General features: G+C 41.2%; 3 protein-coding genes across 4 annotated transcripts in view; all 3 read right to left on the minus strand.

The window, feature by feature from the left end:
• Nucleotides 1-3,774, minus strand: part of LOC127356303 (5-hydroxytryptamine receptor 3A-like) — a 32,070-nt gene extending 28,296 nt beyond the window's left edge. Inside the window, exons 1-2 of one of the 2 annotated variants that reach the window (XM_051387939.1) lie at nucleotides 3,757-3,774; nucleotides 3,459-3,596 (exon numbers count right to left, since the gene is read on the minus strand). The gene's annotated coding sequence lies outside the window, so the exon portion shown is untranslated. The other variant, XM_051387938.1, reaches the window with a different exon arrangement.
• A 2,836-nt stretch (nucleotides 3,775-6,610) lies between these two features.
• On the minus strand, nucleotides 6,611-18,309 carry LOC127356502 (dual specificity mitogen-activated protein kinase kinase 6). Its single transcript, XM_051388273.1, has 12 exons — nucleotides 17,968-18,309; nucleotides 13,835-13,901; nucleotides 12,443-12,491; nucleotides 12,231-12,344; nucleotides 11,852-11,971; nucleotides 11,643-11,759; nucleotides 11,027-11,078; nucleotides 10,791-10,918; nucleotides 10,182-10,259; nucleotides 9,386-9,525; nucleotides 9,033-9,078; nucleotides 6,611-8,766 (listed from the first exon to the last, which is right to left on the minus strand). Exons 1-12 carry the CDS (start codon nucleotides 17,984-17,986, stop codon nucleotides 8,689-8,691), a joined length of 1,008 nt encoding a protein of 335 aa, XP_051244233.1. The 5' UTR covers nucleotides 17,987-18,309; the 3' UTR covers nucleotides 6,611-8,688.
• Nucleotides 18,310-18,942: 633 nt separating this feature from the next.
• On the minus strand, nucleotides 18,943-22,590 carry btbd17b (BTB (POZ) domain containing 17b). The gene is made up of 3 exons (XM_051388272.1): nucleotides 22,313-22,590; nucleotides 20,595-20,880; nucleotides 18,943-20,270 (listed from the first exon to the last, which is right to left on the minus strand). The coding sequence occupies exons 1-3, from the start codon at nucleotides 22,404-22,406 to the stop codon at nucleotides 19,196-19,198; spliced, it is 1,455 nt and encodes a 484-aa protein (XP_051244232.1). The 5' UTR covers nucleotides 22,407-22,590; the 3' UTR covers nucleotides 18,943-19,195.
• Nucleotides 22,591-22,984: the final 394 nt, after the last annotated feature.

Below are 22,984 nucleotides of genomic sequence, written 5' to 3' on the forward strand. Positions count from 1 at the left end.
GACAGTTGACAGTGCTAGCAGTTGAAAATGATACCATGTTGATGTTTAGCACGTATATTGTATATTGTTTACAGTGGTCACCATCTTAGTTTAGCATGATAGCCTGCTAAGATTTGCTGATTTGCTCTATACTACAGCAGAGACTGATGGGTATGTACAATGCAAGTCTTAAACCAAAGTTAAAATTCATCCTGAAGTGGACATGTCTGTACTATTGAGGGTAGGTCTGTACCAAATTTGATTGGCAATCCATCCAGTGATTGTTGAGATATTTGACAGATATCACTGACCGACATTCCCACCCCTTAAGCCACACTGCTAGTGTGGCTAATAAATGAAAAGTGTGCACACTGCAGTCTTGCCGCAGGCTCCCAAAACTCATTATTTCATGTTGTTGGACAATATTCTAGTAAGTATTAGTCTTAGTAATGTTAGCAGTATCTCTGCTCATTTGCTGGGCTGCGTACCACAACAAAGATCAATAGATCCTTGTCAGTAATGCTGGAGGTCATCAATGGAAACACGGAAACACATTTATGTAATCAGGCAAATGGGAGATGTGAGGTCAAAAAATAATCCTTTTCTCCTTCTTTAGATTCGGATGAAAAATAAACCCTGTGGCATAAAATAGGTGTGAATCAAACTGCAGTGCAGAGCAACTGACTTGTCTTGGGTACATTTTCATCCCTGACAATATTTGGCTCGATCTGGATGGTGAGGGCGCTGCCTTCAGCTGTGGTTTGACAGGAGAGGATGCCTTGCCTCGCTGCAGCTGTTCCACTCGTTGACATCAGCCCACAGCACTTCTTCTCCAGCAGTGAATGTGGAGATATTACATTTCACCTTCTTTGGCTGTCCCGTGTTTTAAAATAGTTCAAATGTTCCGAATCATGCAGTAAACAACACACACCCTCCTTCCTTGCTCAGCCTGCAGTATCTGAATGTTGCAACTGTAATCCTTCAGAGCAGCAATCATACAGGCTATTGCTGATGTCTATTTAGGGTCTCTATTAATGTTTCACACTGTATATGGTGGCTTGAGTATGAGTATTTTCCCACGAGGAGTTAGCACCTGACCATTTGACTAAAGGGGGGTTTTGAAAAGTGCAGAGTGCCACTCACTCACCTGTTTTGATCTTAATTGGTTAATTTATTGAAGCCATAAACTGGCAAAATAAATCAAACAGATTGTAGAAGGGTGTGTCAGGAAAGAGCTTGCAGAACATCTCTCACATTTGCCGCTCTGATTAAATATACTGTCATCTGCTTTTTATGAGGAGCGCAGATCACAAATATTTGTTTTAATATGGTGACTTCTGCTTATTCACACACATACAGTCTTCATCAGTTTGCACATATGAAACGGCACAGCGGCAGACAGGTCTCCTCCCAGGCTTTGCTTTGGCATTGTGATTTGTGATGGATGCCTGTCACCGGTGCTTCGGGGGGTTTAATTACGAGATGGTTTAATCCAGGCTTGACTATCAAAACCTATCCAGGTATCACCTTCAACGCAAGAGAGAAGAACGTTTACAAAGGAATTGTTTCAGCACAAACCAGTGAAGTTAAGCTGCTGTATTGGATTGTAAGGGTGTAATACTAGAGTGCTGTATTTCCAGTGAGTTCAGACTACTTTGAACTCTGTTTACAAAAGGCAGTTGGAGTTTGGGGATATCAGTTTGAAGCACATCGTCCACTCAAGTTACCAAGGTTAAGAAATATATCCCGAACAGGTGCTACTCATGATACGAGATGCCCTCGAGAAAAATAATAACACAACAACAGTAGACATTCCCAAGCCACTAGCCCTTTTTTATTCCCAAAGATGTCACCAAAATGTAATTATGTAATTGCCTCATCCTGAACAAGTCCCCGGAGGAGAGAGAGAGAGAGAGAGAGAGAGAGAGAGAGAGAGAGAGAGAGATTTTCTTTTCTGCAGAGAATTTATTCATGGACTAGCGTCTGCTTTGTCGCCCAATCCTTTGAATCCAGAGAGCACAGCACTGCCCTAGAGGCTTTTGGTAGAAGACATTGCAGAAGTACACTTTAGGTTTAGCATTAGCATTGCATTAAAGCATGCAACGCAAACCTGTCCATTATTATTATTGTAGAGCTTATTTGAGCCCCACCCTCCAACTAAATTACTGAGTGGACTGACAAACTTTTATGTCCTCCTTTATGTCCGATTGATGCTACTTTGTAAACGTGTATATTTTCTTTTCTTTATCATTTTATATCCATTTATATAAATTTCAGCCAAAGCAGCAATCAAAAACTAGATGGTGGTGCTATCATAACTTCACACTAAAGATCACTGGGTTAAAAATGGACCCAGTCTGGGGTTAATCTAGCACAGATGCAATTGTGGTTTAACTTTACCCAGTACCCAAGGGTAAAAAAACAGAAGGGTAGTTTTGATCCAGTAACCCAACAGTAATATAAAAATAACACCAACACTGGGTCAATTTTTTAATCCACTCAATTCCAAACATTTTGCCGATTGCAAGAAGATGTTATATCTGGCTCACTGGATCTAATTTCAAATAAAAAGGCTAATGAAAATCTCTCCAGTGGCAAAAATATAATCAAAACTTCTTTTTTCAAACTACTTTCAGGGTATACTGTACATATTTGGCAAAGAAGTCCCAATCTTATGGTAACCCGCATGAAATATTTCAACCTTTTCCCATTTGCAGAAATGAAAAGGATGGCAGTTAAATGACAGCATGCTCTGAATATGGTTCTGACATAACATTGTTTGTGTAGGTTACACAGTATGTGCATGTTTGCGTAGGTATCAGACACTCTAATTTTGACTGTGATGAGAATACTCAAAGCAACTCAACTACTGCAAACATGCCCCCGCCCCTCCCTACACTCCTCTCAGACATAGACTCACAGTGCAATAGGAGCCCAGCATGTTGCATAAGGATGTGCAGTGTCAGCCCAGAGCCAAAAAAGATCTGGTTCCATAAAGGCTCTTTCACCCTCCTCAGAAAAGGGACCCCATTCTGACTTTCTACCACAGGCCACCCTGTGTCATGCCTCTAGAAGAGAAACTTATACAACGTAATCTGCTGCTCCTAGGTCTGCCATCTAAGGGCACGATGAGGGCCACGTTTTCCTTGGCAAGGAACAGAGTGAGCGACTGAGAGAGAGAGAGTGGGGTAGACATCGAGGGTTGTTGAGGGAAGATGTCCCAAGTTCCTCACCATTTCAATTTGTCCATTTAAAAATCACAATGCATAACCATTATAATTGGCACATCGCAGTCATGAGCAGGATGATTGTATGGAACATTGTGTGTGTGTGTGTGTGTGTGGCACTCTAATGAGTTGCCGGGTGGTGTGCAAACGCTGCTGCTGGATTTCCATCTCCAGGACGTAGGCAGGTCAGGAGATCGTGAGATCTGGCATAAGATTAAGGAAATGATTCAAAAATGGAGTGCACATACATACCATGTCTTGTCTGGCACTCGTCTATCCATCTGTACGTCCCTTGGGGCAACAGCAAACAGAGTTCCCAAACTTGACTTCACCGAGCAAAAAATAGGCATGAATTTAATCACTTGTTCTTGTTTGTCAGATCAGACCTGCCTGAGAAAAAAACAAAGAAGTAAAGGCTGAGCAGAAAGGAATAAACTTTGAATAGTTCAGAGCCCTGGCTTTCTTCACAGGCTACTTAAATCATGGGAGCTGCAAAAGTCAAAAGTGTGTGATAAGTAGCCACAGTATCACCTCTCTGTCTCTTACGCACCAGTTAAAGACTGGAAAGGGACTGGAAACAGCTGTCCTCTTGGTGTTGCATTGCACTCTTGGAATAAATGACTGTCTGCTAGGGTTTGACTTTATATATATATATTTTTGAGTGTTAAAAAGATGGAATACATAACTTCAACATCAATCAATACAATTACACCTTTCCTCAAAAATGTATTAATATAGAAAGTCATATATCATAATAATGATCAGGAATAGAGGGTGTAAGGTGTTGAGAAACCTTGTTTTCATGCCTTGCTGGATTTGAACACAGATACAAGTGTCTTGATATTAAAGCTCACACTTTATGACTTTATTGCAGATTTTTTAAGTTTTTTCTTGCTGGGCCAGATCAGAGTGATTTTCTACGGGGGTGATAAGCTGTTAGTACAGACCGTCGACCAGCAGCAGTGAATCCTCCACGGAGAAGAGCAGGAGACTTTTTTGGCTATTTTTTTGCACTTTGCTGCCGGTCAAGTTTTCCTATTATTATTATTATTATTATTATTATATTGGGACTAATTATATAGCTAAAATGCCCTAAATGTTGCACTCCCAAGGAGTGACGGAGGAAATATTCAGATCTTTTATCTTCAGTAAAAGTAAAGTACATATAAAGCAAAATGTACATATCAAAAGAAGAAGTGCTGATAATGAAGAAACATTTCCCTGGTGAATGTTATGCTATTATGTATTATTATTGCTGATACATTAATATGTAAGCAGCATTTTTGTAGCTGGTCTGTGGATATATTTTCAACTATATTATAGACTGTTGGGATGTTTAATCTATAATGGTGCATCATATGTTTGGTATGTAAAGTCTTAATGTGTAAAGTAACTATTAGCTGTCAGATAATTGTGGTGCAGTAAAAGGTTCATTTCTCTCAGAATTGCAATGGCGTGTAAGTATAAAGCAGCATACAATGGAAATTGTGGCATAAAGTAAAAGTACCTTAACTTTAAATACTTCTAATGTACTTTTTTTGTTACATTCCACAACTTTTCTAATGTCTTAATTGTGTTTATAACATTAAGTTGCTATTATGTACAAAACAAGCCACAATTACCCAGTCCATCACTTTCACTGCTACCCTGCTGAGTTCCTAAAATGCCCTTTTGCAGTCCAGAGATATTGTGATTCACTTCTGCATCACATTCCGCATTGAATTGAGTTGGGACAGTAATTGAACTGGATGTTGCCTATTTTCCCCCTCACACGACGATCTTTTGAGCGGCATTATGTAAGTCCTTCCTAAAAAAAGAGTGTCTTTGGTTTGGCTGGCAAACCACTCTCTCTGCAGAACACTGGAGCACTGCCTGCAGTCCACTGGCATTGAGTTTTGTCATCCTGGCATGAAGTCATCGGTCTTTGACGGACACATGGAGCAGAGTAGTCTGCTCCAAGTGAGCTTTTATTAACCTCTATTGTTAACATTCACAGCAAAAAAGCACTCAGAAAGAGCCATCAAAATGAGATTCTTCTTTCTTTTCATCGCTCATCCTGAAGAATCACGACTTACCAAGAAGTGTGCGTTCACTTCGGCGTACTTACATAAGGATATTTACACAAACAGGAACTTTAATATTACTGGCATACTGTAATATAAAAGACTGACTGTGCTGGAAACTATTAGACCTTTAACCCTTCTTAATCATATTTCACAGACAATTGTCTGGCTTATAACCGCAGAGGGTAAAAGCTACATATCCACCCAGCAAGTTGGGTTAGATTACCATGCTCGTGTGCTGAGGGCAGGTGTAGCATTTCAATTTCGTGCTTCAATCACACTTTCATTACATTATGCCTTCTTTACAGTATCACATGTGAGAGAAAAGTGGCAGAGTTGGACACTACTGCTGCAGGTAGAAACCCAAAGACTTGGCTTTCTTTTATCAGCTGGATCAGTCAGCTCCAGTATCTCTGGTCTCGATTAGAGTGTGCGGTTGCAGGAATAAGAGTCTTAAGTGGAACTGTTAGTGACATGGAAGTAGGAATTAAGTGGGTTGAAGAGCGGCCTGAAATGCAATTTGACCATATACAGCAACATGCATGTAGAAAGAGAAGCATGCCTGGCATTACACTGGAAAAGAAAATCAAACTTAAGTGAAAACATAACTTGACTGCAAGGGCAGTAAGTGATTTTCACTTAATACAATTTCTTAAAATAAGCCACAATGCCCAGCAACAAGAAGTCTTAAAACAAGATTACTTAGTCCACTGATATGGTCGTACTCCACCAGCTATTGGATTTCCATGAAATTTTGTATAGACATTGATGCTTCCCAGAAGATGACTCTGAATGGTTTTGGTGATCCCCTGGCTTTTCGTTTAGCGCCACCATAAGGTTGACCTTTTTGTTTGTTTTAAGGGAGATGTTTTGCCAACTACAGGATGGATTGCCATGCCATTTAGTATCACTATTCATGGTCCCCAGAGGAGGAATCTCAGTGACCCTTTGCCTTTTTCACTTATCCATTGAAACATCTGCTGTATGAATTGGGACAAAATGTGATACAGGCAGTGTATGTGGGATTGAAACAAAGTGAACAACTGTGCCCATGTTCATGATAATGTAGGAATTTACTATTAACAACAGTATGATGTGTTATTAATAGTTTTTGTAGACAAATGGAGGAATAAGCTTTATAACGCTTTAACTGTACACACAATACTATTTAGTAAGTAAATGCATTGTTGCTTTTGGTCTTTCATGGTAATAAGAATATAGAAAATTGCCAGCCTTGTTCTTTAAACTTTGACAGTGTTGTAATCTCTGCATTAGTGACACAAACTACCCATTTAATTGCTAAATTGCAGCAACCATGAAAGGAAAACAAAAAAACAGACATAATGAACAATAAAGCCTTTATTTTTTTGTCTTTCCATAGTTCAAGTTTGTCAGTCCCACCCACTGAAAAGGTGGTAAAATAGAGTGAAGGAGTAAGAGGTAGAGCAAGTGTTCCATTCTCATTGTGATTCGTGTAAAAACTCATTTTTACACACCAAGGGAATGGCCATCCAAAGAAGGCCGACTAAAAAAAAAAAAAAAAATGAAGAAAAAAATAAAAATAAAAACAAAAAACAGCAGCTTCTTTGTGGTGTTGCTAGCTTTCCCTTATTATTCACAATCATAAATACTCCTAACTCACTGACTTTTGATAAAGGTTGCACTACAGTGTAAACCAGAGAGGCGATGAGTGCCGGCCATGAAAAGAGGCATGGCACTCATCATCACTATCGTCACCATCATCACCACCATCATCATCACAGTCTCTGAACACTTGGGAGTAGGGAAACATGCCACATGGCAGGGGCCTCTTACTGCGTGTCTGAGGCGAAGGGGCTCTGCATAGTATGGTCAGACAGAAGAGATAATGGCTGCCCACCGTGGACTGAAAAGAGGCTCTCGGTCCAGCAGTCAAGGAGAGCACGACCTAGGGAAAAATAAATGGGGTCGTCTCCGTATGAAGGAGAGCGCGGAAACCTGAGCGGTGGAGCCTGACAGCACATCAGTCCAAAATAGGTGTACGACAGTCAGCTGGCCCTGTGAGTACAAGTGTTTGTGTGCGCGTGTCACACTGCATTAAAACTAACTAATACCAACCACTCCACCACTCACCAGCACTGCCAAGTTAGGACAGTGCCATGTTACATAAAAAAAAAAAAAGGAGATAGTATTTACATCTTCAACACATAAATTATTTCCCTAACATACTGTCTGTGTAATGCATATAATAAGGAATCCGGGAAAAAAAATAAACATAAATGCCTCATATGAGAAGGCTATGCTGACTGCAAAAATGAGAAAGGTAGACCAAAGGGAGAAAAGATAAGTTTAAATGCTGCTGTAATAAAATCAAATGCAGGCCTGAACAAGTCTAAAAAAAAAAGAAAAAAGAAAAAAAAACACAATTAATGCAGTAATTCATGAGAACGATTTGCAAAATGGCACACAGAAAGAGATAAAGCTGTGAGCTTGATTAGGCAACCCCTGAATACTTCCAGGTAGTAACAATGGCAGCACTGGAGCCGACTCGTTAATACCGGAGAACGAAGAAGAGTACGGAGGGGTCAGCTCGGATCGATATCAGTTCAGATGATACTGGACGCTTTACATTCCTGCCATTCACCGCCAAGAGATCTAGGAATGACTTGCAACTCCTCCCTGTCCAGAATGTGACCTTTGACATGTTTTTTTTTTTTTTTTGTTTTTTTTTTTCTACATGTTTTGTCTTGGCTCTGGAGCTTTCCACAGCCCGGCCCCGCGACAACTGCAGCCCCCGCATTGACCAATCACCTCAGGGCAGAGGCAGGTCGAACAGTTCACCTGATGCAATCTGACAAATAAGGCCCAAGTCCGGTAAAATTCACACTTGATGATATACAGTATCAAAACTCTGTATAATGAGAAAACATACAAACGCATATGCAAATATAGCTTTCAGTACACAACAACATACAACATTAACTGTTGGTTTTGCAGATGAAATTCAAAGTATTCATACAATATGTGTCACAAAGAAATAATGGCTGGCTCTGTCTGTTATGAAGAGAGAGAGAGATAAAAGGGGCAGTGGGGCAAAAACAAAAGAAAAGCAAGACAAAAACAACTAATTGGCTTCAGTTCATATTCGTCATGTTGAATAATTGAACACACAGGAAGCTTGAAGGAGCGAATTAAACCTCTCCAGTTGGGTTTTTGACCGTACAAGTTCATATTACCACCACTATCCCACTCCAGTGCTGCTGTCAGTCTTTGGGTCACCTCCCCACCCCTGTTGTGTGTGGGTGCACAAGAGTCTGTCATTCCAGTGAGTTTAAAAAAAAAAAAAAAAAAAAAAAAAAAAAAAAGAAAAGGTAGGCCATTGGTTTGTTTGCTGAGAGTTCCCCGCCTACCCTGACGGGGAGGAGCCTGGAGGCAGCCCATCAGTCATCCAGGATGACCTTGACAAAACTGGCCACGTCTGTCTCTTTGGAGTCATGCAGGGTGAAAAATGGATGTTGCTGCGACAAAATAACAAAAAAAAAAAAAAAAAAAAAACATAGTTAGATATATGTTACTGAATAACAAATGCATGTTTAAACAATGTCTGTGTTGTTATTTACTGGAAATACACACATCATCACATTGGTGGGTTAATTGGCTAAGCCTGGCCTCTTGTGGACAAAAGCATGAACCAAAGCACACTCAATGTTACTGCAGGGATGGTTTCAGTATAATATTTTTTGGTGGCTTTTGGGTATGGACAAAACATTTAAAAACTACCAACCATTAATTCTGTATAAGCTGGTCTCTCATTTGGCTTCTTTCTTAAGCTGTGAAAATGAAGGGATGAATGAAAACGTGATAAAGACAGCAAACAGCAATCAAAATAAATGTGTTACAACTTCATTTTAAAAAACTCTTCTAAAATTAGTCAAGTGACATAAACATCATCTAACATCAAGTTGGAGCTCCACAGATACTGTACTTGTGCCAACTCTCTCTGTAAACACAGCGCAAACACTGACCCCTGCTGGGCCTTAGTGGCACCATTTTTTATTTTATTTTTCCACAACAAGGTGAGTGAGGAGCGTAAGGCTGAGGTAAGTCTACACGTTTGTCATCGAGTGTGAGGCTCACCACTGGGAGATGAAGTCTACAAACTCTGGGGAGAAACGGTCGGCAGGCAGCTGTGGAGATGGCTCGTCCACCACCTGTTTGAGCTGCTGGAAGGGGGTGCCCCATGATTCATAGGGGAATTTCAAAATGGCCAGCTCGATCTAGGTGACAGGGGAAGGCAGATTGAACAAGAACCATACATGTTAGAGCTACTATTCACAACAGCATATTATGATTTTGCTCACGGCTCAGTATTGTATTATTGTACATTTTATGCTTATTTGTATTTCATGAAACAATTTTTCAAACTCAGAGCCTTCTCAGGTTTCAACAGTGTGAAATTATTCCTTCAGGTGAGAGGAAATAGAGAAAAATAAGATATAAGTGTTGTTCCATTGTGTCTGTTTTGTAAGCCATGTTTATTATGGAGGCCATTGTGGACTACTAAGGATCTGACATATCAAAATTATCAAAAGGTCATTAGTTCTGGGTTGTGTTTGGAAATAGGAGTTAGATGTAATGGGAACTCTTTTGATTTATCATATATTTAACCAACTGTACAACTTATGACAAAGTATACTTTTTTGGGAGGACAGACTGAAATGGAGCCTTAGTTTACTAAGAGCATTATCAATGTCAAACAAAACAAGGTGCTCAGAGCTGAATGGAAGAAGCTCCACTTTCACTGTCATATAATCATATATCATACAATATCATAATAAATAATAAATAATAATAATAATAATAATAAATGATTAAAAATTGCATTGTTTTAAATGTGAGCAGAACCAAGAGTTTGATATCCATTCCTACTCACCATCGTAATACCAAGACTCCATATATCTGACTTGACACTGTAGCCTTGCTGGTTGAGGTCAGGGTTGATCCGCTCGGGCTGAAATGGGAATTATTAGCAACAGTTAAGTACCACTACTATCTGAAAATAATGTGAACAATAAGAGCTACAACTATACTGTACATTTAAGAAACAAGGTTTGCTTTACAAACATTTTTGAACATAAAGAAAAAAGAAGGACTTATAATCAAACAAAATGATGAAATATCAGACATGCATTGAAATCTCAAGAAATAAAAAGGCATCTAAAGACGAGAATAAGTGTAATAAATCTGTAAGCTAAATGTTTCTCTTTTTTTTTTTTTTTTTTGGAGAGGATTTAAAATAATATACTGGTTTTAGCTTACATTCCAGGCAAGATGTTTGAAAGCTTAGGGGTTAAGACAGTAGAGACCTGATGACTATCAGGCTGAGGTCTAGGTTTCAAATGGAGCTTCTGGTCTGTGGATTTCTGGTTCTACTCCAACTAATGAGGAGACCTCAGACATTGACACAGGGAATCCTTCAGTAAATCTCTGGAGAATCTTTTCTGTGAATCTCAGCTAGCTGGTACCAGGAGTCCCCACTTACCGCCATGTAGGGCTTGCAGCCTGCATCCATTGTTTTGGCCACAGAGTCCACCAGGTGGCCACTGATGCCAAAGTCGCACATTTTCACTTGGCCCTGAGTGTTGATGAGGACATTGGAGGGCTTCACATCTACAGAGTTGGGAAAATGATAAGAGAAAGAGAACATAGCAAACCAACAATGAGAAACATCAGGAAAGTAAAAAACTTTATACACTGATGATGTGATCTTCTAATTACCTCTGTGTATCACTGAGAGGTTACTGTGCAGATGCTCTAATGCCTTGACAATCTGTGGAGTGAGTAGAGAAAATGAAGGAAAAAAGTTGAATTCTTCAAGAAATATTCTCATAGATGACATCTCAATGATTACAATATGTGTTTTACATGCACCTTAATACAATTATATGCAAAAAAATACCAACAAAATGAATAGTTTGTTTTATAATGTGCTGATTGTTGAGTTTGGTGCAGCAATTTCCCTGGAGTCTCATATATTTTAAAAAGCAGCACATATCTAAGTAACTAGTGAACACAGCCTCAACATCCTTTCATACCCAAACAGAGATGTAAACATTAATTTGTGGTTTTACGTGATATGTCTATTTCTTATATAGCAATAGTTAATTCATCTGCACCAGAGCATTTCCGGTTAAATTGCTGGTTGCCTGGCAACCTCCAGAAATTCACTGCGCCCAGCTGTTAGAAATAATTGCAGCACAATAAAGACACACATTCCTCTCATCTCGCTCTCAGAAAACAAAGCGAACAAGCGCGGTTTCCCCCAAAATTTGGAAATATTCCTTTAATGTACATGTAAACTCTTTTATAGTGTAAAATATATGATAGGACGTACTGCTACTGTGATCTTGCCCAAGATGTCCTCGGGGATGGTTTTGCCTTTATCAATAACCTTCTTATAGAAATTATCCAGAGATGTGTCCATCAGCTCCATACAGATCCAAACATCCCCCTGACAAAAGATAAAATAAGAAACGATGATCACACACTCAGCGTAACACAGGCAGGAGTGCATGCCAGTCATAAATGTCACTGTTTATTCACCTCTCTGAAGAGGGCGCCATAGAAGGTCACAATAAAGAAGCAGTCCACTGTCCTCATGGAAATGTCCAAGTCCATCAGGAGCCTCTTCTGCTCCAGAGTGTTGACTGTGGCACGAATCCTCTGGGGACACAAACATCACAGATTGGGCTGCCAGTGTCATCAGCGGGGAAGATATAGCTTAAATCAAAATGGTGTCCAGTGTCCTATAACCCTCAATATAACATGTCATAGATGCAATAGATCTATCAATGTTCAAATGTTTACAAGTTGAGCTCATATGTTAAATACATCCATGAGTCATGGTGCTATTTTAAAAAGGTGCGGTGCATTTACAGAGATTCCAAAATCAGGTAACCTGAGCAGCGGCTTGCCAGCCTACCTTGACAGCCATGATAACACCACTGGGCACATGTCTCATCTTGTCCACCACCCCGTAGGCTCCCCTCCCCAGCTCTGCAATCTGCTCCAAGTCATCGGCCTTCACCACAAAGTTCTGGACAGAAGAGGCAGACGGTACATGAACGTATTTATTCAGCTCAGCAAAAAAAAAACCCAACAAGCATTGGAAAAAAATCAGAGGAAAAACTTTACCTGATCTCCAATTGTGACGCAAGCTTTTGAGTCAAGATCTCGAGGGGGCCTGCAGGGAGAGAGCAACGTTGATTAAAGTCGGTGCTAAAACCAATTTTAAATCCAAGTGATCCATGCAAGGACTGACTCTCTTTGAACCCATCTAACACTGATGCTTGTAATTAACAATTGTACCAGGCTGTGGTGCTTAAGTGGAGTGCAGAAACTATACATTTCCCCCAAAATGTTTATTCTTAAATGAAAAGCCAATGCAGTTCCCAAGAATATCCTGACTGATACTGGAATTTTGAAGTAGATCCCGACATCAATTTAGGAAGTATTTAAAACTATAGGAAAATATATCAATATTCTTTTACATAAACGTTTTTTGATTTGGATACCATTCTTTTTTTCTTTGTAAGCATTTGTGGTTGGGATATGTACTGAACAGTACCATTGATAGTTGAAAAAAAAAGGAACTTGCCTGCCTCACACACGTTTTGGTATTTCTGTGCTAGAATTTACTTGTTGGCTCAAATGTACATCAGCACAGATCAGCGCACTGGAATATTAATGGCCTGTGGCTCAGAAGGTAGAGCGGGACGTCCACTAAACAGAAGGTTGGCGGTTCAATTCCTGGGTTAGTGTGAAGTGTCCTCGAGCAAGATACTGAACCCCAAATTGCTCCTGATGCTGTGTATTGGTGTATGAATGAATTCTTTTCCATTTGTGATGGCCTTTGTCATCACTTTATGAATGTGGCATGTAGCATACAGTGCTTTGAGTGGTCACAAGACTATAAAAAGGTGCTATATTAGTACAGTCTATTAAATATTCCAGGATTAAAGCCATACAGAACAACTACCGGACATATGTATTACAACAGCCATATAATAGCCTACATGTAAAACACAAAAGGCTGCGACCTAAATACATAATACTGCGATGAGAACAGAGAGGGAAGAAAGGGAGAGGGAAGATGGAAATAGAGGACAGCAGGATGCAGAGTGATTGTTTCTGACGCTCTCAGCTCAGATGTTACAGTAGTCTCTTCAGCTGACAGCAGAGGAAAAACAAACATTTGCAGAATAGAAGTTTCCACTTAAGTTGTCCTGGCAACAGATCATATATTTTAGACAACATTAGACTATTTAATATGCTGCTAATGAATATATGTAATTATTCGGCATACTTTCCACCAGACATGTTGGCCTTTGATATTTTCATCTGCCCGACAACTACATGTGATACCGGCCAAAGTAAACTCACACAGATATATCTAAGCTAATACCGGGCCGACTTATTGTCCCAGCAGTTTAAGTGTCCTGGCTCTCACTTTGAGATCTTCTTGTGATAGTTTGAAAACACTGTAACAAAAAAAAAAAAAAAGAATTAAAAAAAAAGAAGCCTTACGCTGCTGCAGGTGTGGGCTGCGCAAACACTTCTTTGGCCAGCTTCAGCCCAGGGTTCTTCTTCTTCCCTAAGAGACAAGAAATTAGAAAACCATGACCATCTCAGTTCCAAGATGGATGTACAGCGATCAATAACGCTGTATTTAGCAGCAACCACAAGCGGGTATGATTAGTAGTGTTTTGTGGAAGGACTAAGGCACTCGGAGCCCATTTACCACATTACTCGGAGTTTAGAGCCGAGGTTTACCACAAAAGAGCTCCCAGGTTCTAATTCAGATCATTAAGTGCAAACTAAATGGACTTTTGCTTGTTTTCATGTTTCCACATTGTCCTATTGATAGTGGCTTTTATTTCTATTCTGGTAGTATAGAGTTTTCAAGGTTACAATCAATTTACATTTGCCTCTGACACAAACTATAGATAATGATCTGTTATCTAACAGAGAGATTAGGTGTACTCAAAGCAGAGGCCCTGCAATAGAGAGAAGGTGAACTAAATGACTAATGGACATTGGTATGATGACTCAAATGGAGAGGGAAGGGGAGAAGTGTTCAAGGGAATCAAGCTTTCCTTCCTGTCATGATTTTTTACTGTTACAATCACTGCTACCAAATCATTTATGAATGGGTTTTTTCATGTTTAACTTAAGGTTCACGTGCAAGGATCTTTTACATTTCTTATTCCCTTCATAGCTGAAGTATGGTGCTATGAACTTCAGCTCTAGGACCTTTCTGTGTTAAATCACTGACAGCAGTCCATTCATAAACACAGTTTACCAGCAGCCTCTGGGACTTCCCACAAGGGGCTGCGAGTCCATGCCAGAATGACACAGCTACCAGGCCTACGAGCAACAACACAGGAAAAACAACTTAACTTTTCTTGACATGGACACTCGTGTTCAGCGTGTTTGCGCTTGTTGCAAGGTCGACAGGAAAAATAGAACACTTTTCTTGACCTTTATCTGTGTGTGTGTGCTAGCAGTTGGCCACAATTTTGCCTCACTGGGATATGTTGAGAAACAGTTAAGACCCGGCTGGTTATTTCCTGTTCTTGTCCTGCAGCATACAGGCTGGGGCCAGGCTGTGTAATTATTCCACCCCAGTTCAGAGAAACTGGTTTAAAGTGCAAGCCAGTCACCTTCACTTTGTAACAAATGCAGCAGCTTCTTAGTTAATAAGCAAAAGTTAGCAACCTGTCAGTTTATAAAGGTAGGATTTTAACCGTCTTTATTACTGCGGGGTTGTGTTTGCCATTAAGTGAGTCACACCACTCCAGTGTAGAGGAAGTACGATTGGGTAAACCCCTCCTTGCTAGATCAAGCTGGAAGGGAAGTGAGGTTTTACTAAGATTTTAGATTCTATGGCCTTCCACTGAAACGTCAGACAGGTCCATTTTGTGCTGCGGCCCAAAAATAGGCCTACAGTGTCTGGAAAGACTACAGTAGTCTCATGTGGTAGGGAGAGATTGAAGTGTGATTTACTCACACATGCTCCGTCAAAAATAGACTTTGCATTTCCTCTGCGTGGGATAAAGTATGAGTACTCAAAGCCATCCGATGACCTGACAAATAGGACAAGTTTTTCTTCGTGCAACAAAACTTAGGGCAGCACATCTGACATGTCTGACACGTTTTAAAGCTGTTGGAGATATCTAAATATGCTTTGCTGCTACAAGAAATCTACCAAAACCATACAAAAAACATGCAGATTGTAACACGGTGCATTATAGTTTAAAATTAATTGAGCTAAACATATTTACAGTGAAGCATTAATGGACTCGAAATACAAGCCGATCCCAGGTTGCAGTGTGTGAAGTGACCCTGTAGCCAGGACTGTGGGGTGGGATGTGACTCACAGCCAGTCAGACTGGACACATCCGCTTAAAAAACACAACAACTGTCAGGGACCCTTTGGGAAATATGATGTCACTTCACTTGGCCCACTTGCGGCTTGCTGTCCCCATTAGGGCCAAGTGAGGCCAGCCTTCTGCTGCAAAACCTGCCGAGCCCTCAAACTCAGCCCGATAGGACACAATAGTGTCATGACATCAGCCTCAGCTGCAGTCAAAGTATATCAAGGCAGCACAGTAAGAAATACATGTCCACAGAAACCATTTTCTCAGAAACGATCTGAGTAGTAAGTACCTCAAGGGGGGTTGGTGATGCAGGGTAGCAACCCCTGTGTAATTCATGCCGCTGTCAGTAGTATATGATGGAATTAAATAATTATAATAATTACGTGATCTCGCTTTATAACTAGGGATGCACAACATTAATTAAAAAAAAGAAATGGACAATAAAATAAGTGATAACTTCACACTTTCGTATTTTAAAAACACATTCATAACCTGTAGTTAATTGTAAGAAAGGCTAAGACACATTTACCATTATTGGTGTAGATAATGATCATGCATTAATTTTTATAATCAAATATGGTATAAGTTGCATTCTGCATTTTTTTTAAAAAGAACTGGGAAGATGTTTATTAACCTAAAGCATTTCTCATTTTAAGTATTAACCATGGTGTCTCTTAATAAAAAAATCTACATTTTTGCTGATGCTGTGTTTGATGTTTGAATGATGTGGTTGTGTATCAACTACTAAAGACAGCAGCAGTGAATTGGTGCAGTTTTACAGGAAATGCTGCAATTCTAAGAAAACCAAAGATGTTTTGTGGAAATTATCCAGAGTGCAGTAACACATACGTAATGTGAACAAGAATTTCTGGATTGTGCATGGGATCAAAGTGCCAATAGCTGTGTGGCGAGTCACCATCAGAAAGGCTCCAGCCTCAGAGTGGGTCCATATACAGAAAAAGGATGACTCATGCGCATATAATCTTCCACACCACCCTATCAGTGCTGTTAGGGAGAACCCAATCTCCAAACGTGCCTCAGCAATACGCAGAAACAGCACTGCAATGCACTTAGGCTCTTTGACCACCAAAGGCACAACTCCATACAGTGGCCAGAAGTAGAAGAAAATAAAAACAAACACTTTCACAAAAGACACCTCGGGCCTGCTTTGGTACACACAATAACTGCAGCACAGAACCTGTGTAGCAGCTATACAGTCCCTGCTTGCAGCCAGTGAACTGTCAACAAAGAGTGGCTGCACTAGGTATTGGTGGTGCAAGTCAAAACATGCCATGGTAGGCCAAAGGCTGTGATTGCCTGAGCCAATCTACACAGCCCTCTCAAAACAGTGTGTACTCCCGACCATGGTAACGCTAGTATGATTGTGTAACAGCACAAGCGGTGAACTTGAAATGTAAATTGACATCATCATGGTCTCTCTCTCTATGCGTGTGTGTGTGTGTGTGTGTGTGTGTGTGTGTGTGTGTGACGCAGAGGAAGGACCTTGATTTTTCCAAAGGTGTGTATTTTATTCAACAGTGTGTACAGTAATTATTACACAGCACTCACTCACTGACTGACTGACTGACTGACGGAAGCCTATAGTGTGTGATAGCGCGCTGGTTCCTTTGGCATAGCCGCCTGTTTTTAAAATAAAGAATTTCCTACTCTGATTTATAATAATAATAATAATAATAATAATATTTTCAAGGAAGCTGGGCCACTATTTTTGCGCTAACATACAGACCAAAAAGTAGCCGACACAATCGATCAGTCATGAGTCAGGAGGCCGAAAAATACAAACACCTGTGGTCCCGATGTGATTTACTTTAACCCAAAAAAGGAGAAACTAACCCCAGCGCGGTGATTTCCAACTGAGGGGCAAGTTGGTTAATAATTACAGCTTGGCAAGAGTCCTTTTATTGTCGCGAAAAATGTGTTAGCTAAACACAACACGGGAACTTAAAAAGGAAGCGATGCGCGCGTACCATGAAGCTAAAATATGAACATTAAAACACATTTAGCCCGCTACCAGTAGGTGTACGGTTAATACTTTCAGACACCGGGATGTCTAGAGACTTCGCATAATGATAGAAAGCAGGAAAGACATGCTGGCTAGCTTCTTTTTTTCTCCTCCTCCTCTCATACATGCAGCTTTCCACCTGGCAAGGTTACGTTTCTCAAACATAGCTAGCAAAATTACTTCACCGCAAACTGCACCTCGATATTTAAAATATGTGCACGGTTGTTTTCGAAATGAGTGGAAAAAAACCCACTTACCTCCTTTAGACAGAGACATTTCCCCTTTGCTTTGATGAGGGGGAAGGGAAGCACAAAGACTTTTGCCTTTTTTTACTCCCTCCCTCCCTGCATCTAGCCTTACACCCGCTCAGGATCGCTGGTTTGTGCAAAACTAGCAGCGTTTAAAACTAAATGGTTCGTCCTCGTGCAACCTCGGTGCTTCAAACAGCAGCTCACGCGCTCACACGCTCACGGATCGATTAGCGGATGAATGCACAACTTTAACTAAAGTCGGCGCGGCTCGTACAGTTCGAGTTAGTTTGCTAACAAAACCTGCACTTTTAGGGTGGCCAAAGTCTGACAGCTGAAGGCTTCAGCGACGTAATGACGTACTTCCTGCCTGGTGCTAAGCATCATGGGATTTGCTGTTTGCTGTATCTCCTCAATTTTCCATCATTCACTCACGCAACTCATCAAGAATAATAACCCACAGTAAAATCATACGTTAATTTAGCCACATATTACAGGGCACCACAGACAGATGTTTTTATATTACTGTCTTTATTTATTTATTTGTGTGTGTGTGTGTGTGTGTGTGTGTGAAAATCACATACTTGTGTCTTTAAAAGTTGGATATAATCCATGCGTAGCAATAAATAAGAGAAAAAACAATTGCAGTCAACACTGTCTTGCAAGTAACCTACAGTATACAAAGGAACACTGATCATGGGATTGCACTTTTTTTTTTTTTACACATTCTGGTATGTAAACAACAAACATGTATAGGTGTATGTCAAAGGATATAAGTGCACTGAACTAAAAATCTATATTTGCTGAATAGTGAAATGCATAAAATTAATAGCAAGAACATTTATTTTAAAGCAAAACATCTACAGTAGCCTACCTATGCAAACAACATTAACCATCACGTAGATTTAATAAATTCAAGGAACAAACTGCTGGACTATAAAATACCTGAACAAATACAACACAGTGAAGTGTTTTTTTTGTTTGTTTTTCTTAGTATGAATGAAAACCCTCATTATTGTGATAATCCCTGCTGAGCTGTTTAATTGTGAGTCCTTTTTTGTACCCAACACCTCTTGTTAAATAGCTGGAAGACAACACAATGCACAAACTACTCAACAGTGGAGATGTCACAGACTTGATGCATGAACATGTTTTGTGATATGAGTTTACTTATGTGCATGTGATTGTGTGTTGGAGGGTGGATGACTGATGGTGAGGCCACACCAACTTCCTGTCTTTACTTCCTGGCAACAAGGAGGGTATGGTAGAGAGGTTTTATCACAATGTGCAGATAGAGGGAGCTGTCAATGAGATACTCTGATGCACGGCGCTGCAGGTCAGCATCCAGCAGGAAATCCCCGGCCTCCTCTGTGCTTTGGTGGAAGTTGTAGACGTGGCGAACCACCACTTTTCCTTGCTGTCTTGCCATCACAATAACCGTCTTCTGGAAACTCACACCGGCAAAGTCTGGGCTAGAAGTGGCTGGTGTCACAATGATGCGAGGTCGACCACCGTCTGTGCGCGTAGGCTGCATGGCACCCAGTTCGGTATAGGTTGACCTGGCACTGAGTGGGAGCCAGCGAGGGGAGAACAGGGCATTCCAGGTCACTCTCTTGCTGGAATCATGGCCGCTGGGACCGAGCTGGGTCTGGAAGCTGAAGCTGCGGTCATCGCGAGTAGGGTTGTTGATGACCCAAGGCGATCCCCAGGAAGAGGACAGGTAGTTACGTGGAGTGAAAATACTGCAGTTGACATCAAAGTACTTGGCCAGTTGGATAGGTGAGGCGGAGTGAAACTGGAAAGCTAGATAGAGTAGATCGCGGATAGACTCGTAATACTTCAGCATGAGGGGGGATTGCTTCTGAAGACGGAAGAGGTGCTGAGGGGGGATCATGCCGTATCGAACAACCCTTAGGGCACTTTCTACTGTTGCACTGACAGGCTGGTTCTGGCTAATCCAGGCCTCCAGGGCCTCGTACAGCTCCAGCTCACTCTGTAGAATGAGGTCAGAGCGCTGGAGCAAGGAGAGGAGCAGGTCTTCACTGATGGAGCCCCATTCTTCGCTCTGCAGCACAGAAGACAGGTTCCAGGACAGGTACTGCAGGCAGCTGTCCCGCAGGGCCACGTCCCCAATTTGTAGTGCATAGTTGTACCAGCCGACTACATGGCCTGTGGATGAATCACTAGACAGATGTTGGGACATATATTGGGTCAGACCCTGTTGCAAGCCCCACACGTGGTACTTGCTGGCCAATTTGTGCAGAGATATGGCCTGATCCAGGCGCACTGAGATGTCACCGCAGTACAGATACCTGCAAGAGTAAGTAAAGTCAGTAAAGCATACGATTTTTTTGAAGCTTGTTTTCTCTCCTCACATCTGAGTCACTGAATAAACCCACACTGTCCGATTTCTGACTGTGAGCCGAAAACAGCAGATGTAATTTTAGAATATTTCACAAGATGGAGCATCTCACTCCTCCAAAGGAGAGAGGCAAAATGGTGAGTGAAGACCTATAACTTTATACTAGTGGAAAATACAATAGCATCTACAAGTAGCTCCACAGTTTCTTGAGGGGTTACATTTGATTGAACCGGGTGAACTTTGAACAAATGATAACAATCTGAGTCACCCTCACCTGACAAATTTGTCAAAGACAGCTGCACAGTCGGGCGTTTCCCTCAAAACCACAGCGCTGTTGTTCCGGCTGAGCAGCAGTTCCTCAAACACGTCACTCTGCATTGTGAGAACCAGGCTGTGGGCCTGGATCACCTTTACCTCGTCCGTGTTGATGGTCTGCACCCGGAGAGTGACATCACTGCCATTGCCCAGGGCCAGCAGGGTCTCCATACGCTGCACCAAACTCATGGAGTGATTCAGCACCGTGGCCCCATTGTCCAATGCCACGTCCTGCTTCAGGGCAGCTGTGGAGAAAATAGTGCAAGATGATGGATAGGCAGCACTTAACTGAAACACAATCACTAAATGCAGAAGAAATTTGCTTTGGAATTGCAGTTACATTATCAACCTTTTGCGAGATTGCTTAAATTCACCTCTAAATTTGAAAAGTACCATACATTCTTTCTTATTTCTTGTTAATCACCATAATCGGCATCAACTCTGACTCTGAGGATTTCACAGCAGAATTCATTTGCATTTGTTCTACAACTTAAAACAGATTTTACTCAGCAGGAACTGGAAAAGCACTCCCTAACTCTTCGAATAAGCCGCAATGTGTCAGGAAAAAGCAGACTTGCACATCCTTCTATTCTTCTGGTTTTTAATGAATAGAGAAAGAGAGTGACAAGCCAGGTGGCTGACTCAGAAAACCTCCGGTACCAGGTGCTCAGAAAGAATCCTGAGTTTGCAGCGCCATTGCAGATGGTTGCTTCTATGACTTCTATGCCCTCTTGTGCATAAGTACAAGTGGCGCATACTGGAGAATCACACATGAAAGACTCAGCGTGAGAAGCTACTGTTTCCATTCTGCTCTGCCACAGCCATCAGTGGCCTATTACTGGGGGTTTAATGAGACACAGGGGGAGCACACTTGGCTCCCTGGAATGCCTCGCAGTCTTCATATCTTTACCACAATCAAGCACCCCCACTTCAAAGTAACCTTTTTCCAATTAGCCAGCCAGCACCCTGAGCCAGCTGAGCATGGTGAAGCATTAGAGGGAGTGTTTTGACAAATTATTCTGGCACAGCATAACAAATTGAAAAATCACCATATTCATTATAACTGGGGAAACAGTACATACTATCTGTTACATTAACAAAAATGTGACAGATTCAATTCACCCAAAATGTGACCCCAAAAAAAGTTATGAATAAAGAATGTTTAGTGTCTCTTCCACTCAAGCTGAGAAGAGCTGAAAACATTAAATAAAACATTTAATACACAGTCCCTAAATATAAGATTAGATGAGTGCTCACGAGGAATTTCAAATGAAATCTAACCTGACAGCACAGGAATGTGGCCCTCAGTAGCTTTGGTCAAAATCAGTCAGATCAGATCTTTTAAGGAGTAAGAAAATCCTTCCTTCTCGTACTGTACTGTACTGAGCCGGCACAAAGCCAGGCAGCAAATGGACTTGCCTTGTCTTTCTCTGCACCCAGCAGACAAATAGATGAGGACAGGATGAGTAGAATAGATAAATACCCGTCCCCTGCCCCGAGGCTGAGCGCGAGCCACACATTCATGCTGTGCCCTACCATCCACTGACAGTATGGGGGAAGCTGGACTAAAATAGAACAATACAGCTTCTCTTACAGTGTAGGATATGAAAGAAAAGGTGCAAAAGTGACCTGACTCTTTGCAAGCAAACAATTCAAACTACTGATTTGTTATCTTACCTCCTCTAACTGTGACAGAGTGGAAGTGGATAAAGAGGATCAAGGTGCCCACATAGACCCAGGCAGGGATCCCTTGTTCACATGAGCGTACCATTTCTTCTCAGTTATTCCCTGCCTCTCTTTCCTTTGTCCTTTCCCCCTCTCTTCCTCACTCTGTGCCACTCTTCTCCTGACTCTTCTTCTTCTTGCTGCTGTGCCTTTGTTGTGTGCGAGCAGAAAGGTGTGTTGCCCCGTGTGTGTCGCCCGGCTCCCTGTCCCGCACTCTTTATGTAGGACGCTGGCCTTTCCCTGGCGCATCTCGCAACCCCACGGGCTCCATTGATTGGTGGAATCTGGCAGGGGCGTTGCTATAGCGACAGCTTTGATTTTGAATTTCTCCCTTTTGGATGTTACATGGCATTGATCAGCGGCACCGGGCCAGCCAAGGACTCAGCTTAATGGTTTTTGTTAGGGTTTTTTTTTGTTTGTTTTAAAGTCAGAGGAGTTAGGCACTATTAACAATCAATATTAACACAGTTTCATGTTTTAATGGCACTCAGAATGCAGCAGATCACTGGACTGCAACATTTTGTTTATAATATCTAAATTAGATACAATCAGTGCCATATAATTAGTCAATTAATTACAGTAGGTTGCCACTGAGACTATCTGCCAAAAGTAATTGAAGTTCTA

Source organism: Dicentrarchus labrax, unplaced genomic scaffold, assembly GCF_905237075.1.
Source record: "Dicentrarchus labrax unplaced genomic scaffold, dlabrax2021, whole genome shotgun sequence".
Taxonomy (NCBI): domain Eukaryota; kingdom Metazoa; phylum Chordata; class Actinopteri; family Moronidae; genus Dicentrarchus; species Dicentrarchus labrax.